The 12,460-nt window shown below is 48.1% G+C and overlaps 1 protein-coding gene across 1 annotated transcript in view; it reads left to right on the top strand.

Annotated features, from left to right (window-relative positions):
* Positions 1–12,460, top strand: part of KISS1R (KISS1 receptor) — a 236,552-nt gene that overhangs the window by 158,576 nt on the left and 65,516 nt on the right. The window contains exon 4 of the mRNA XM_078670537.1: positions 6,471–6,606. Coding sequence (XP_078526663.1) covers positions 6,471–6,606 — 136 coding nt within the window. The remainder of the gene's footprint in view (positions 1–6,470; positions 6,607–12,460) is intronic.

Genomic DNA, 12,460 nt, shown 5'->3' with positions numbered 1-12,460 from the left:
AAAGTTTTTCGTTTCCAGCCGCATATGATGACGCTTGACTAGCTCAAAACGGGAGACCGATAAGGAGTTAAATAGTATCCGTGTAGGCAGCTGTGGCCATACACGTGTGGTGCCAGCAATGTGGCTTTCCGACGTTAGTCCAGATGAGGACTCGTCTTTCCCGTGGCTTCCCGGTCAATGCCGAATGCAAGTTGCAAGTTGCAGGGAATAACTCCTTATCGGTCTCCCGTTTTGAGCTAGTCAAGCGTCATCATATGCGGCTGGAAACGAAAAACTTTGAATTAATAAGTTCCAATTTTAAAATTGATCTGGACCCCCAAAGCGAATTCCACGACAAATCACTACGTGGCTTCCTTACAATCAGGCATGTCTTGTTCATTACAAATGTCCTGATGATGATCCCATGTATCCAATTGAGCAATAGGGATCGAAACGTCGACACCCATGAGTGGGCGCATATTTACAATATTGACCAATAAGATTGTTTATATTCCACTCCAGGCGACACTGTTATTGATTTTTTACCTATCAACAGTGCCCTGTCTTTGCTCTCTCTCTATGCCTGATAGACACCGCTTTCACCCTTATTCTATTTTTTCTTTTCCTTCTTTTATGTACGGCACAGGCTTGTGTCTTGTGATTACGTTTGTATTGTTGGATTGGACATTACTTCTTGTTGAAATAAACTCCTCTCCCGGCTGGGTTTGGAAAGTTTATAACGTATAGGTTTCCATTGTGTTTCTATACAGTATTGTGTTCTTTATTCAGAAATAAGCTAAGGACCCTTGTTCACTATAACGATGGAAAGAAGGAAACACAAGGAGATGATGGACGGAGCGCTGAAACTTTTCAAACACTCACTCCCAGTCACAGACCTGGATTGAATCCATCATCATTCTTTAGCTCACTTCGCCACCCCAGCTGAGACCAAGCCATATGCAAATCAGTTTGACCCTGTGCCTTATGAGAACAGTCCAGCCTGAAATGCCAAGCCATGTCTTCCCTGGACCAGATTCAAGCATCCTAGGACCTATTTTGGTCTAACAGCCCTCCCCAGCCAGGCTAGCTTGAATCCAGTGGCAAAGTGAGCAAGGGACCCATGTCTGGGCATCCCTGCCGACTTAGAACGAATGGATGAAGTGCTGAAACTTTTCAAACACTCACTCCGAGTCACAGATGTGGGTTGAAACCATCATCATTCTTTAGCTCACTTTGTTACCCCAGCTCAGATACAGCTATATACAAATCAGTCTGACCCTGTGCCTCATGGGAACAGTCCAGCCCAACCTACCAAACCATATCTTCGCTGGACAACAAACAAGCATCCTGGAACAGGTTTCAGGATAACAGCACTCTTCATCCAGGCTAGCTTGAATCCAGAGCCAAAGCGAGCAAGGGACCCATGTCTGGGCATACCCTGCCAACTTAGGGCGAACAAAACAAACACAAGGAAATGATGAACAGAGTGCTGAAACTTTTCAAACACTCACCCCCAGTCACAGATCTGGGTTTAATCCATCACCGTTCTTTAGCCCACTCTGCCACCCCAGTTCAGACATGGCTATATGCAAATCAGTTTAACCCTGTGCCTCATGGGAACAGTCCAGCCTGAACTGTCAATTGATGTAAAGAAGGTAACAGGTCTCCACCGCTGTCCTGGAGTCCTATGCGTTCATGTAAAGAAGGAAGCAGGGCTCCACCGCTGTCCTGGAGTCCCATGTGCTGATGTAAAGAAGGAAGCAGGGCTCCACCGCTGTCCTGGAGTCCCATGTGCTGATGTAAAGAAGGAAGCAGGGCTCCACCGCTGTCCCATGTGTTCAAGTGAACAATGGAGCCCTCCTTGAAGTTGTGAGCACCACTCTTCTCAAAACACTGCAACCAGCCCGCTCAGAGACGTTTTAAGGCCTGGTGGGCAAAGTGGGCTTTGGCCGAGGGCCCCAGCCTTTCAGGGGGCCCCTGATAGAGCCAGCTCTGTTCTGCACAGTCTTGTCCTGGTGACCTTTAATATTTGTTAAACAGATCACTTTAAATACTGTTTTCCTTTACATTATTTTTAATATGGGTGATGAGTGAGAGTCTATTACAGACATTTAGCAGAAAAACGTTTCTTTTGGAACAGGACTCACATATGAGAAATGGAAGGGGGTCACAGAGAGGATTCGCAGTGATGTTACTGAGCTGCTGCTGTGTTACAACATTGAAAACACACCTCACTCTCCCTGAATATTAGCTGTAAACACATTTTGAATGAGTGTGCCTATGAGCTCTCAGTGGCCTGGCCAAAGAGGGCATGAAAGATCTGAAACTGGATCCTAAAGTCAAAGCCGTTCTGAACAGGGGCGCCCAAAATATGTTTGGCCCCGGGCCCCCAGAATCCTTAAGATGTACTTGAGCCCGCTGATCTCCAGGGCCCGTCCCGGGACAATGTCACTTAGGGGCATATTATCAAGCAGGGCGATAGGCAATTATCGCCGCTTTAGTGGCCGTTTACGGCCGCTAAGCGACGATAATTCTAGTGCTCTATTAGCAAGCTGTCGCTAACTGATGTTAGCGCCAGCTTTTGGGCGATAGCGAGCGGTTTGGGGCCCGCTTTGCATGTCAGCGACGTTTATCGCTAATGACATGCAAAGTGGGCGTACCCAACCTGTTAGCGACTGAAAGCAGTCGCTAACATCGCTATCGCCTATTAGCAAGGCAGGCGTAGCGATAGAAATATTCGTGCTAAGCGCGAATATCTCCAAATAGTAACACCTGCCCAGACCAGTTCTTAGCCATGTTATCCAATGGGAGGTGGATAATATGGCTAAGAGCATTTTGTCGCTAATGCGTGAATATCGCTGTATTCTCAGCGATATTTACGCATTTCGCCGCTGGATATTTTAGCACAATGGAGAAAAACGTTGCTAATAGCATGTTTTCTCCGCTAACATATCCAGCAATTGGCAGCGATAAAAAAATCATCGCTAAGCCTATTTAGCGATAAATATCGCTACTTGTTGGTAATATGCCCCTTAGTCCTCAAAGCCTCACCCTGGCTCCCTCCCCAGGAAAGATGAAAGGGGGTGGCATCCTCATCCCACGTCTTGCAGACAAGTGCCAGCCACTCACCAGGTTCACTTCTTCCAAGCTGGTGCCGTTGACCCATCTGAACCAGGTGCTGCCAGAGAGGAGGGCAGACAGCTCCATTCTGAAACCTGAAAACATTTAAGGACCATTTAACACAGGTAAACATCCACTGTACTCTTACACTCGAAAACATAGACAAACAAACATTTGCAATGCAACAGGTCTCGCATTTGCGAGAGTTTAAGCTAATGTCATTGTAAATGACAATGCCTTTTAATTATGTGTTTTCAAAACCAACACATATATAAAAGGCATTGTCATTTCTAATGCCAATACTTCAAACTCTCGCTAATACGAGACCACTTTCATAGTGGCCACGCCCCTTTCTGTACACGTGGCTCGCTGTCACCTGAGTAAGGCAATAGCATCTAAAGAAAGGGGCACGGCCACTATGTATGTGAAAGCATGGTATGGGGGCTCTCACTGCGGGGAAAAAAAATCATATCGTGGCTGCTAAAGTTAAATCGGACCCGGCTACTAAAGTAAATAAATAAAGAAACACAGCCGCTATAGTTAAAACTGCCCGCCATGAGTAATTAAAATAAAAGCGGGCAGTGTGCTGCTTGTAGGAAAGCACATAGTGGGTGGAACAGGGGCAAATCATTGAAGAACATAGTGTTCACAGCCTAGATAAAGCAGACCGTGTACCAACACAAGTAAAAAGTCCAGTCCTCATGGGAGGTTACAAGTGCAGACAACGCGGTACCAAGGAGGGACTACTAAGCCTATTTATGGATCAAAAGCAACGATTTCGAAAGGACAGTAACAGGAGCCAATTGAAAAGATGGAAAGGAAATGGGCGAAGCTTCAAGTCCCCACCTGAATACAGCATGCCTCGCAGACAGCGCATGCGCTGCCCAGGCTCGACCTAAAAACATGGCTGCCACAGTAGCTGCAATATTGAATCATCGCCGACAAAATACACCCAAATGCACCACCAATAATGCATTCCCACATGCAGTAGGGGTGGAGTCAGAATAGTAAATGAACCTAATTCTGTTGAGTTACGAATTTTAGATTTGGAAATTCACAACAGGCTGATTTTTGTAGGGTTATATGTACTGACGCGTGGTAGATATGTTGGCAGTAGATGTTTCTCAGTGCCTGGCTTTCCCTTCTGTGGTTTCACCTCCTGTTCTACTCTATTTGAGTGATTTGTAAAGCCGGCCAACACTCTGACAGGATTGCGGCCCTTGGAAAAAAGAATGTCTTCTATCCAGGTGTCCAAATACAGGTTTTTAAAAACCTTTTCATACTATATGAAGATTATTGAAACAGCGCATCTGCAGAGGGAGCTAATGCCAATGTCTGGACACAGGAAACAAAGCTGTCACCCACCGGCTCATCAAAAAGTAACGTTGACAAAACAGAGAAGTCTGCAAGAAGCAGACCTAAGTGGGCGGGAGGAAATATCCATCAAGCCTGGAAGAAAGACAGCCTGGGGCAGTACCGTGTAACGCCAGAGAACCAGGCACAGAGACTTAAAAATAATGCATTTAGAGAAAGACATGCAACCAGCAGGCATGCATGGTTATGATCAGTTATGATCAGTTTTGGATATTTTATGTAATTAACCTAGTGAAGAAAAAAGTGGGAAAAAACAGAGGGGCATATTACCAACAAGTAGCGATAATTATCGCTAAATAGGCTTAGCGACTATTTTTTTATCGTTGGTTTTTGGCGATAGCGGGAATATTTCCATCGCTACGCCTGCCTTGCTAATAGGCGATAGTGACGTTAGCGACTGCTTTCAGTCGCTAATGGGTTGGGTACGCCCACTTTGTATGTCATTAGCGATAAATATCTCTGACATGCAAAGCGGGACCCAAACCGCTCGCTATCGCCTAAAAACTGTCGCTAACATCAGTTAGCGACAGCTTGCTAATAGAGCGATAGAATTATCGCCGCAGCAAACCGGCGATAATTGCCTATCGCCACCCTTGGTAATATGCCCCAGACTGTTTAAGCAGATTTTGGTTGGCAAAAAAGTGACGTCTCCAATAATGCACAATTTTGTACATTTTTTTTGCTTGAAATTAAAGTTTTGTTTCCCCATTTAGAGTTTGACGTTTTTCACTCTGTCCCTCAAGGTGGTGATGCCCGCCACCCTGACATAGGACCACCATATTTAGAGTTCATTGCCAGCCCTGCAGTGACCTCTGTGCCGCGGCAATTCCTGTGAAGGCATGGGAAGTTTGCTGAGTGGCCACATGTTTCAGGTGGCCCTTCACCAAGCCTGTTTCTCAAAAACAAACCCTCAAAGCAAGAGGTTTTTTTTTTAAGAGCAGTTAAACAAAGGATTGTTCCCCCGGTGTGATCCTTTTGATGCTCAAACTGTCTTCAGAGCTATCAACCTCTTATTCCCTGTCATTCAACCAGCATTAGACAACACATTCACAGCCAGAGGACCCATTATTAGCTCCCCGCTTAATAAGGTAGAGCCAAACAAGAGGTGTAGTATGCACAACATTTACAAAATGTAACCTGACAATGTATATTGCGTTTACAATCTTATTTATTAAAAACTGATATTTAGTTTCAGGAAAACAGTCAACGGTCACTCTCTTTTTTATTACAGTTTTTTCAAGAGCACACATTGCTGTTGGCCCTGACACCCTGAGATGTTTCTCTCAGGGTGTGGGGGGTCAATAGTATTTTTTTCGTTTGATTACCGCCAGAGTTTCCTTGTAAGTTATGAACAGAAAGAAATAGAACCTCAGACTGTCGTGTAGTTCGTAGGAATCCCCTGGACCTGTGCGTTTTGGATGACCTAAACTGAGGGCTTGGTGTCCCAACCGCTTCTGGACACCCCCACAGGACATGTCAGCCGTTAGACCAGCTAGCTCTACAGTGCCACTACCACCCCCTGTATCTTCAATAGTAGTGGCTGAGGTCTAGTTGTAGAGAGACGCTTTGTCGTTAATCTGAAAGTCTTACTCCTGTGGGATTTGCTGAGGCCTAGCCTCCCAGAGAGGTTTTGTCATCAATTGGGGATCTTGTGCCTGTAAGGCTTGCTGACACTTGGGGCCATATTATCTAGAAAGGGCGATACATTATCGCCGCTTTTATCGGCAGGAAACTGCTGCTAAAGCGGCGATAATGGGCTTGATAATATGCCCTTGTGAATTCCCATAGAAGCCCAGGTTCTGGTGTTAACCTGGCCTTCTATGGGAATTTACAAGGGCCTATTATCAAGCCCAGTATCTCCGCTTTAGCTGCAGTTTCCTGCCAATAAAAGCGGCGATAATGTATCACCCTTTCTTGATAATATGGCCCCTAATCTTCGGGATAGCCTGTAGCTTTCTGGAGAGAGACCCTCTAACCCGCTCTTTTTTCCCCACCAGGTATCCGTCCAGGCCACGTGTGTGACGCTGACCGCCATGAGTGTGGACCGCTGGTATGTGACCGTCTTTCCTCTGCGCTCTCTCCGGCAGCGCACCCCCCGCGTGGCGGCGGCGGTCAGCCTGGGCATTTGGATAGGTAAGGAAGGGCCCTGGCACGGCCTCAATGACTGCCCAGCTTCCATCCTCACGCCTCCACTTGCTTCCCTCCCTCCTCGCTAGCACTCTCTTCTCTTCTCTCTCTCTTTCACTTGTTTAGCTATCCCCTCCCTCTCCATCTCTTTCCATCGATCTCATTGTCTTTCTTCTATTTCACTGCCCTCCCTCTTCATAGCTCCCTCTCTTTCTCGTCCACTTGTCTCTTTTTCCCCTTTCTCTCACTCTGTGGCAGTCGCTTATTCTCTTTTTACCCCCTGTGTATTTCCCTCTGCCTCCTCGCCATCCTCTGTCTCACCTGTCTCTCCTCCTGTTTCTGAGTCTCTCCTCCACCCCTCCCCCTCCTCTGAGGCTGCTGCTCGTGTCCCTCCTTCCAGCCTGCATTTTCTTGTCTGACTCCCTGGGTTTGTGTTTTGCTTCTTTGCCCCCTTCCTCCCCCTCCACACACACATCTCTCCGCCCCCTCCACGTCTCGTTAATCAGGGGTCTCCAAGAGCTTTCCAAGGGCCCCATCCAGCCTCTGAAGAGGGCAGTGGGCCGCTTGGCTCCAGGTCAGTAATTCCCAGAAAGAAATTAGCAATTATCAATCAGGATCCAGGAAGGCACGAGCTCGGCGCCCATTAGGGGCCATTGTACGTAGACGTGGCGCACGCGACGCTCTCCCGCCCGTCACGAGGACTTCAGAGGAAGCAGAGGGGAGGGCTCACTGGGAGGGAAGAAAAGATTGTGGGCCTCATTTATGAGGCCCCTTGCGCCATCGGAACGTCACTTTTTGTGACGGCGCAGAAGCCTGCGTGATATTTATCAGCCCGCACTAAGCCACTTTTTTTTGGCTCAATGCTGCCTGATAAATAACAGTCCCTTTAATGCAGTGTTCTGAGTTAAAGGGGCGTGCAATGGGTGTTGCTGGGGGCGTTCCAGGATTTATGAAGAATAGTAAATCTAAGGCAGGGCCAAAAGCTTACACCTCCCCAGGGGAGGCGTAAGGGAGGCGCAACGGGGAGAAATATCGTTATTTCTCCTAATTTTTCCTTTTACTATGTGTGCTGCATTCTGCATCCTGTACAAAAATAATAATCGTACCTGCACCCGGCCCCACGGCCCCACCTCTCGTACCTGCACAGGCCGCGGCTGCTCAGGGCATGTCCTTCTGCTCCTAGACTGCGGTCATGCTGTTCTGTGGCTTTACTGTGGGCATGCCCTTCTGCTCATTGCCTCTGAGCATCCACTTGTGCTCCTAGGCTCTGAGAAAGTCATTTTACTGCCTGACGGGCATGCAATTAACCCACCCACCCACTGCAATTACGCCACCAGCTAGTAGTGCTCCATATTAGGTACTGTGAGGCCTCCTGACCAACTGGTAAGTATAGCTTGGACAGTGCAACCCTGCGCCGCAATCCGTTCCATATGAACTCACACATGACACATTAGAAGGAGCAGAAGACAGGAGACCGAATAAACACTGGCAAATTAGTGAAGAAATACAGTAACCAGGGCAGCACCACCGTTTTAAGTAGCACATTGCGGCCCATGGCGATCAAGAGCATTTGCAAATTTACAGCTGCTATCGCCTGCGAGATGTTCCCCTCTAGTAGGTCCACTGACTGATGATGTACACGTGCTCCAAAGTACAGAAAGACAGTGGGCTGCCACTCCACAGGTATATCGTTAATGACCAGTGAGGGGTTTGGGGCAAGCCTGGTTGAATGGGTACAAGCACGATTTCACCCAATTCACTCTGAGAACAGAGAGGGATGCAAAATCATTGAGGATCCGTGTCAAGTCAACAGGCGTTCTCCTTATGTCCGGACGTACAGGAGCAGGTCATCTGCGTACAGGGAGATCACTTGCATCCCATCACTCAAGGGGATACTCCATTCAACCCCACTTCCACACACAGCTTCCACAAACTGCTCTATAGTTAGCAAAAAGAGCAGAGATGACAGCAGGCACCCTTGCCTGGTACCATGACTTATGGGCACAGGGTCCGACACGAGGGCCCCTGTTTTGACTCTAGCAGAAGGGGATGTGTATAACAGCCGTATTAGGCCGAGGAAACAAGCCCTGAGTTTGTAGCAGGACAAGGCGCTGAATAGAAATCCCATTTTGTGGTATCAAGTACCTTCTCCAAGTCAAGCACCAGACACCCCAAGTGAGGCCAACGTGAGGCTGAATAGCTGGCCACCTGAAAAAATCGACACAGGTTAAGGGACGTGTTCTGGGGAGGCACACATCTGTTCTGGTGAGTGTGCATTAGATTGGGCACCAGGGGGGGTGGGGGGGGGGGCAACTGATCCGCCTGTATCTTGGTCAGGATTTTATAGTCAGTGTTTAAAAGTGCCAGTGGCCGGTAGGAGCCCGAGAGCATTGGGTCTCTATCCACCTTAGGCAAATAAATAAGCAGAGTTTCATGGAGAGAGCTCGAGAGGATGGAGGCTTCGATCGAATCCTCATACAGGATGAGCAGGTGCGGGTCCAACACAGGAGCCTCTGCCTTATAATATTCCACTGGCAGCCCATCTGGCCACGGTGTCTTGCCCATGGCCAGAGCTCGTAGGGCGTCCCGACTTCAAATAGTGTGATCAGCTCCTCAAGTTGCGGCCGCTGTTTCGACGTAATGGTGGGCAAGTAAGTGGATGCAAAGAAGCCTGCTGGGTCAGCCGGACAAACGCTGGCAGCAGACGCAAACAGAGCTGTGTAGTGTCTACTGAGCTCCCAGTGGATCTCCAGCTGAGTGTACAACAGCTGTCCCGAAAGGGAACGCAGTGAAAGGATAGAGTACCCTGCCTGCTGACAGATCAGCCGTGCGAGCAGCTGCCTGCTTGGTCTGCAGCTGCATGAGTGCGGGCGGAATGCGCAGAATAGTTCAGACACCGCACTCTCTTCAGTAGCTCTGCCTGCTCATGTCGCTCATCCGCCAAACACCGAGTACCACTCAAGTACGTTACTGAGGCAGACTCCAGCTTCAGGAGAGAGTGCTCAATACACATGAGATCACCATCAATTTGTTTGTGAGCACCCCAGTTGAGTTCCATGCAGTGCCCCTGATCATGATGGTGAACACTTCCCATGCCATGTCACAGGTGGCAAGTAAGAGTGGGCATAATTAGCAAAGCATCACTACAAGGAATTCTACTCCACATCTCACCACAATATATAATACAGAAACATCACAAATAATTCTAATATTACACACTAAAACACATATAATTATCTGACAAAATTAAAAACGAATCTTCAGTAACCAGTGAGAGAGGTGATGATTTTGATGTCCTCACTGACCTAGGGAGAGAACCAAGCAGATGCCTTGAACACAAAGAGCACATCATGCTGAACAGTTCGGTGGTGGTCCCATCCTCTTAGGACCACCCCAAGCACAGATAAGGGCAAATATACAATCCCAACCAAGGGCCCGCAAAGCATTATGGGAGTATATTCTAGGGTGCAGTGAATATTATAGTATACAATATCAAAACATTCCCCAAGGGGCAGGCTCCCGGCTCAGCTGAGAGCTAATACTATAATAGTCACTAAACTCTAGACTCTCGCCCCATAATGCTTTGCGGGGCCTTTCGTTGGCATTCCATTTTTGCCCATAACTTTGCTTAGGGTGGTTGGAGGAGGATGGGACCACCACAATTGTTCAGCATGATATGCTCTTTGTGTTCAAGGCACCTGCATGGTCTCCCCCTAGGTTAGGGGGGACCCCAAAATCATCAACTCTCTCATTGACTAATATTTTTTTTTAAAGCTCACTTTTGTTAATTGGTTACATGCTTTATAGCATATGAAGGTAAAATTGTTTTAATCAATGAAATATGGGTGCAGGTATATATTCCAGAGTGTATGCATGAACTCTGTGTCTGAATAAAACAGAAATATTACATATCTTTAATAAATTACTTATCTTTCCATGCTTAAATACATATTGCTCTCTCACAAAACCAAAGATATAGTAAAAAATGCTTTACATGAATCATTAAATAATTCTATCTATACATGCTAAAATGCATAAAATCATCTCACAAAAGTGAAAACGAAAAATAGCAAGCAGTAAGAGACGTGGTGATTTTGGGGTCCCCCTTACTTAGGGAGAGTGCCAAGCAGATGCCTTGAACACAAAGAGCGTATCATGCTGAAATGATTCGGTGGTGGTCCCATCCTCCTAGGACCGCCCCAAGCACAGGAATGGGCAAAAATACAATCCCAACCAAAGTCCCAGCAAAGCATTATGGGATAATAATCTACAGTGCAGTGAATATTATAGTATCCAATATCAAAATATTCCTCAAGGGGCAGGCTCTACAGGCTCAGCTAAGTGCTAATACTATAATATTCACTAAACTCTAGAATCTCGCCCCATAATGCTTTGCTGGACCTTTGGTTGGCATTGTAGTTTTGCCCATAACTTTGCCTGGGGTGGTCCTAGGAGGATCAAGCTGTGCGCCCAAGGGCCTGGGCCCAAACCAGCACCTGCCGCCACTAATGGCCGATATCAGTGACTAGAGCCAGTTAGTGGACTCCCCCACCAGTCTTGCACGGTGCCCTCTGCGATGAGGGTCCGCCCCTGAGCAGGGATTGCTCAGGGCATGGTGTGCACCACCCACAGGCACTAGGCGTGGGCCCCACACAATCCCCGGGCCTCCTCCGCTCCCAGTCCCACCTTCTCCTCACCTGGGCATCGACACTGGGGCTCAATCCGCCACGCTCTCTCTGAATCTGTAAGTCACCCAGCAGGAGCCTCAGCCAGGCTGGATTTCACAAGCCAGGGTACAGCTATTGCCGCCGGGCCCTCTTAGGCGCAAAGTTGCAGCGCTCCCACCACACAAGTTCAGTGCAGATCAGGGGCCTCACCCTCCACAGCGTCCGGGCAGCACCACCTGCTCTGGCCTGTGATACAGAGAGGTGTCGTCCACCATCAACAATCTCCTCCATGCAACCCAGTGTAGTGGTGGCAAGTGTTATGCAATGCAGACCTCCCCACGTTGGTGCGCAGGAGTGCCTCTACCCATCACTGCTCCAAGGGACACCAGGAGGTCTTCTCACGCAGGTCAGTAACGTGTCTCCATGCGAACTGCCAGACTTCACCACTAGGTAAGGGCTATCGCCAACACCTCAATGTCTACCACTGCGGCCCGTCTCCAACGTCAGGCTGCAGCGACTCCACAGTACAGACGCCTCCAACTCCGAGTCTCGGACGCAGGCCCAGTGAGGACTCCAGTCCCCGGGGACTGTCCGCACTTCCAGACATCGGCCACCATGGTGTCGCAAGGATGGCGCAATGAAAAGTGCAGCGTCACTGGTTTTCCCCAGCGATGTCCCACTTTTCATAAATGGGGCCCTGATTCTGCATTTCCTCTTTCCCAGGGACTCTAGTTAGCCATCGTGGCTGTTGGGGGATTTGGAGGGGTGTCGACCTGTGCTGAACTTGGTCCTGGCTGCTGCCTTCTGCATGCCAGTGTTTTTTTAAGAGGTATATTTGTAAGCTCTTTCTGCCTCTAGACGCTGAAAAGTGACGTTGGGCTGACTAACGTGAATTTTTTTGCTGCTAATTGGTCGGCTGTCACATTTTTTAACGCTAGTGTTTATTTTTCTATTGCCTTGACGCAAGTGTTAGTGACAATTTTCCCAGCCGCTAGCTGATCCTAACGCCAAGTAGAGACATCTTGTAAATACGTCCCAAACATAGCGTTAGGATATGGACATCGACAGCGGTAAAAAAAAAAATGCCGCTAAGCAACGTCAAAACGGCATAGCGGCAGTTCTTGTAAATATACCCCTTAGTATGCTGTTCTGCTGTCTGGCTCTGAGCATCTCCTGCTTCTCCTAAAACCTGG

This window comes from Lissotriton helveticus, chromosome 12 (assembly GCF_964261635.1).
Source record: "Lissotriton helveticus chromosome 12, aLisHel1.1, whole genome shotgun sequence".
Classification (NCBI taxonomy): Eukaryota; Metazoa; Chordata; class Amphibia; order Caudata; family Salamandridae; genus Lissotriton; species Lissotriton helveticus.
This window is presented reverse-complemented; position numbering and strand designations above follow the sequence as displayed.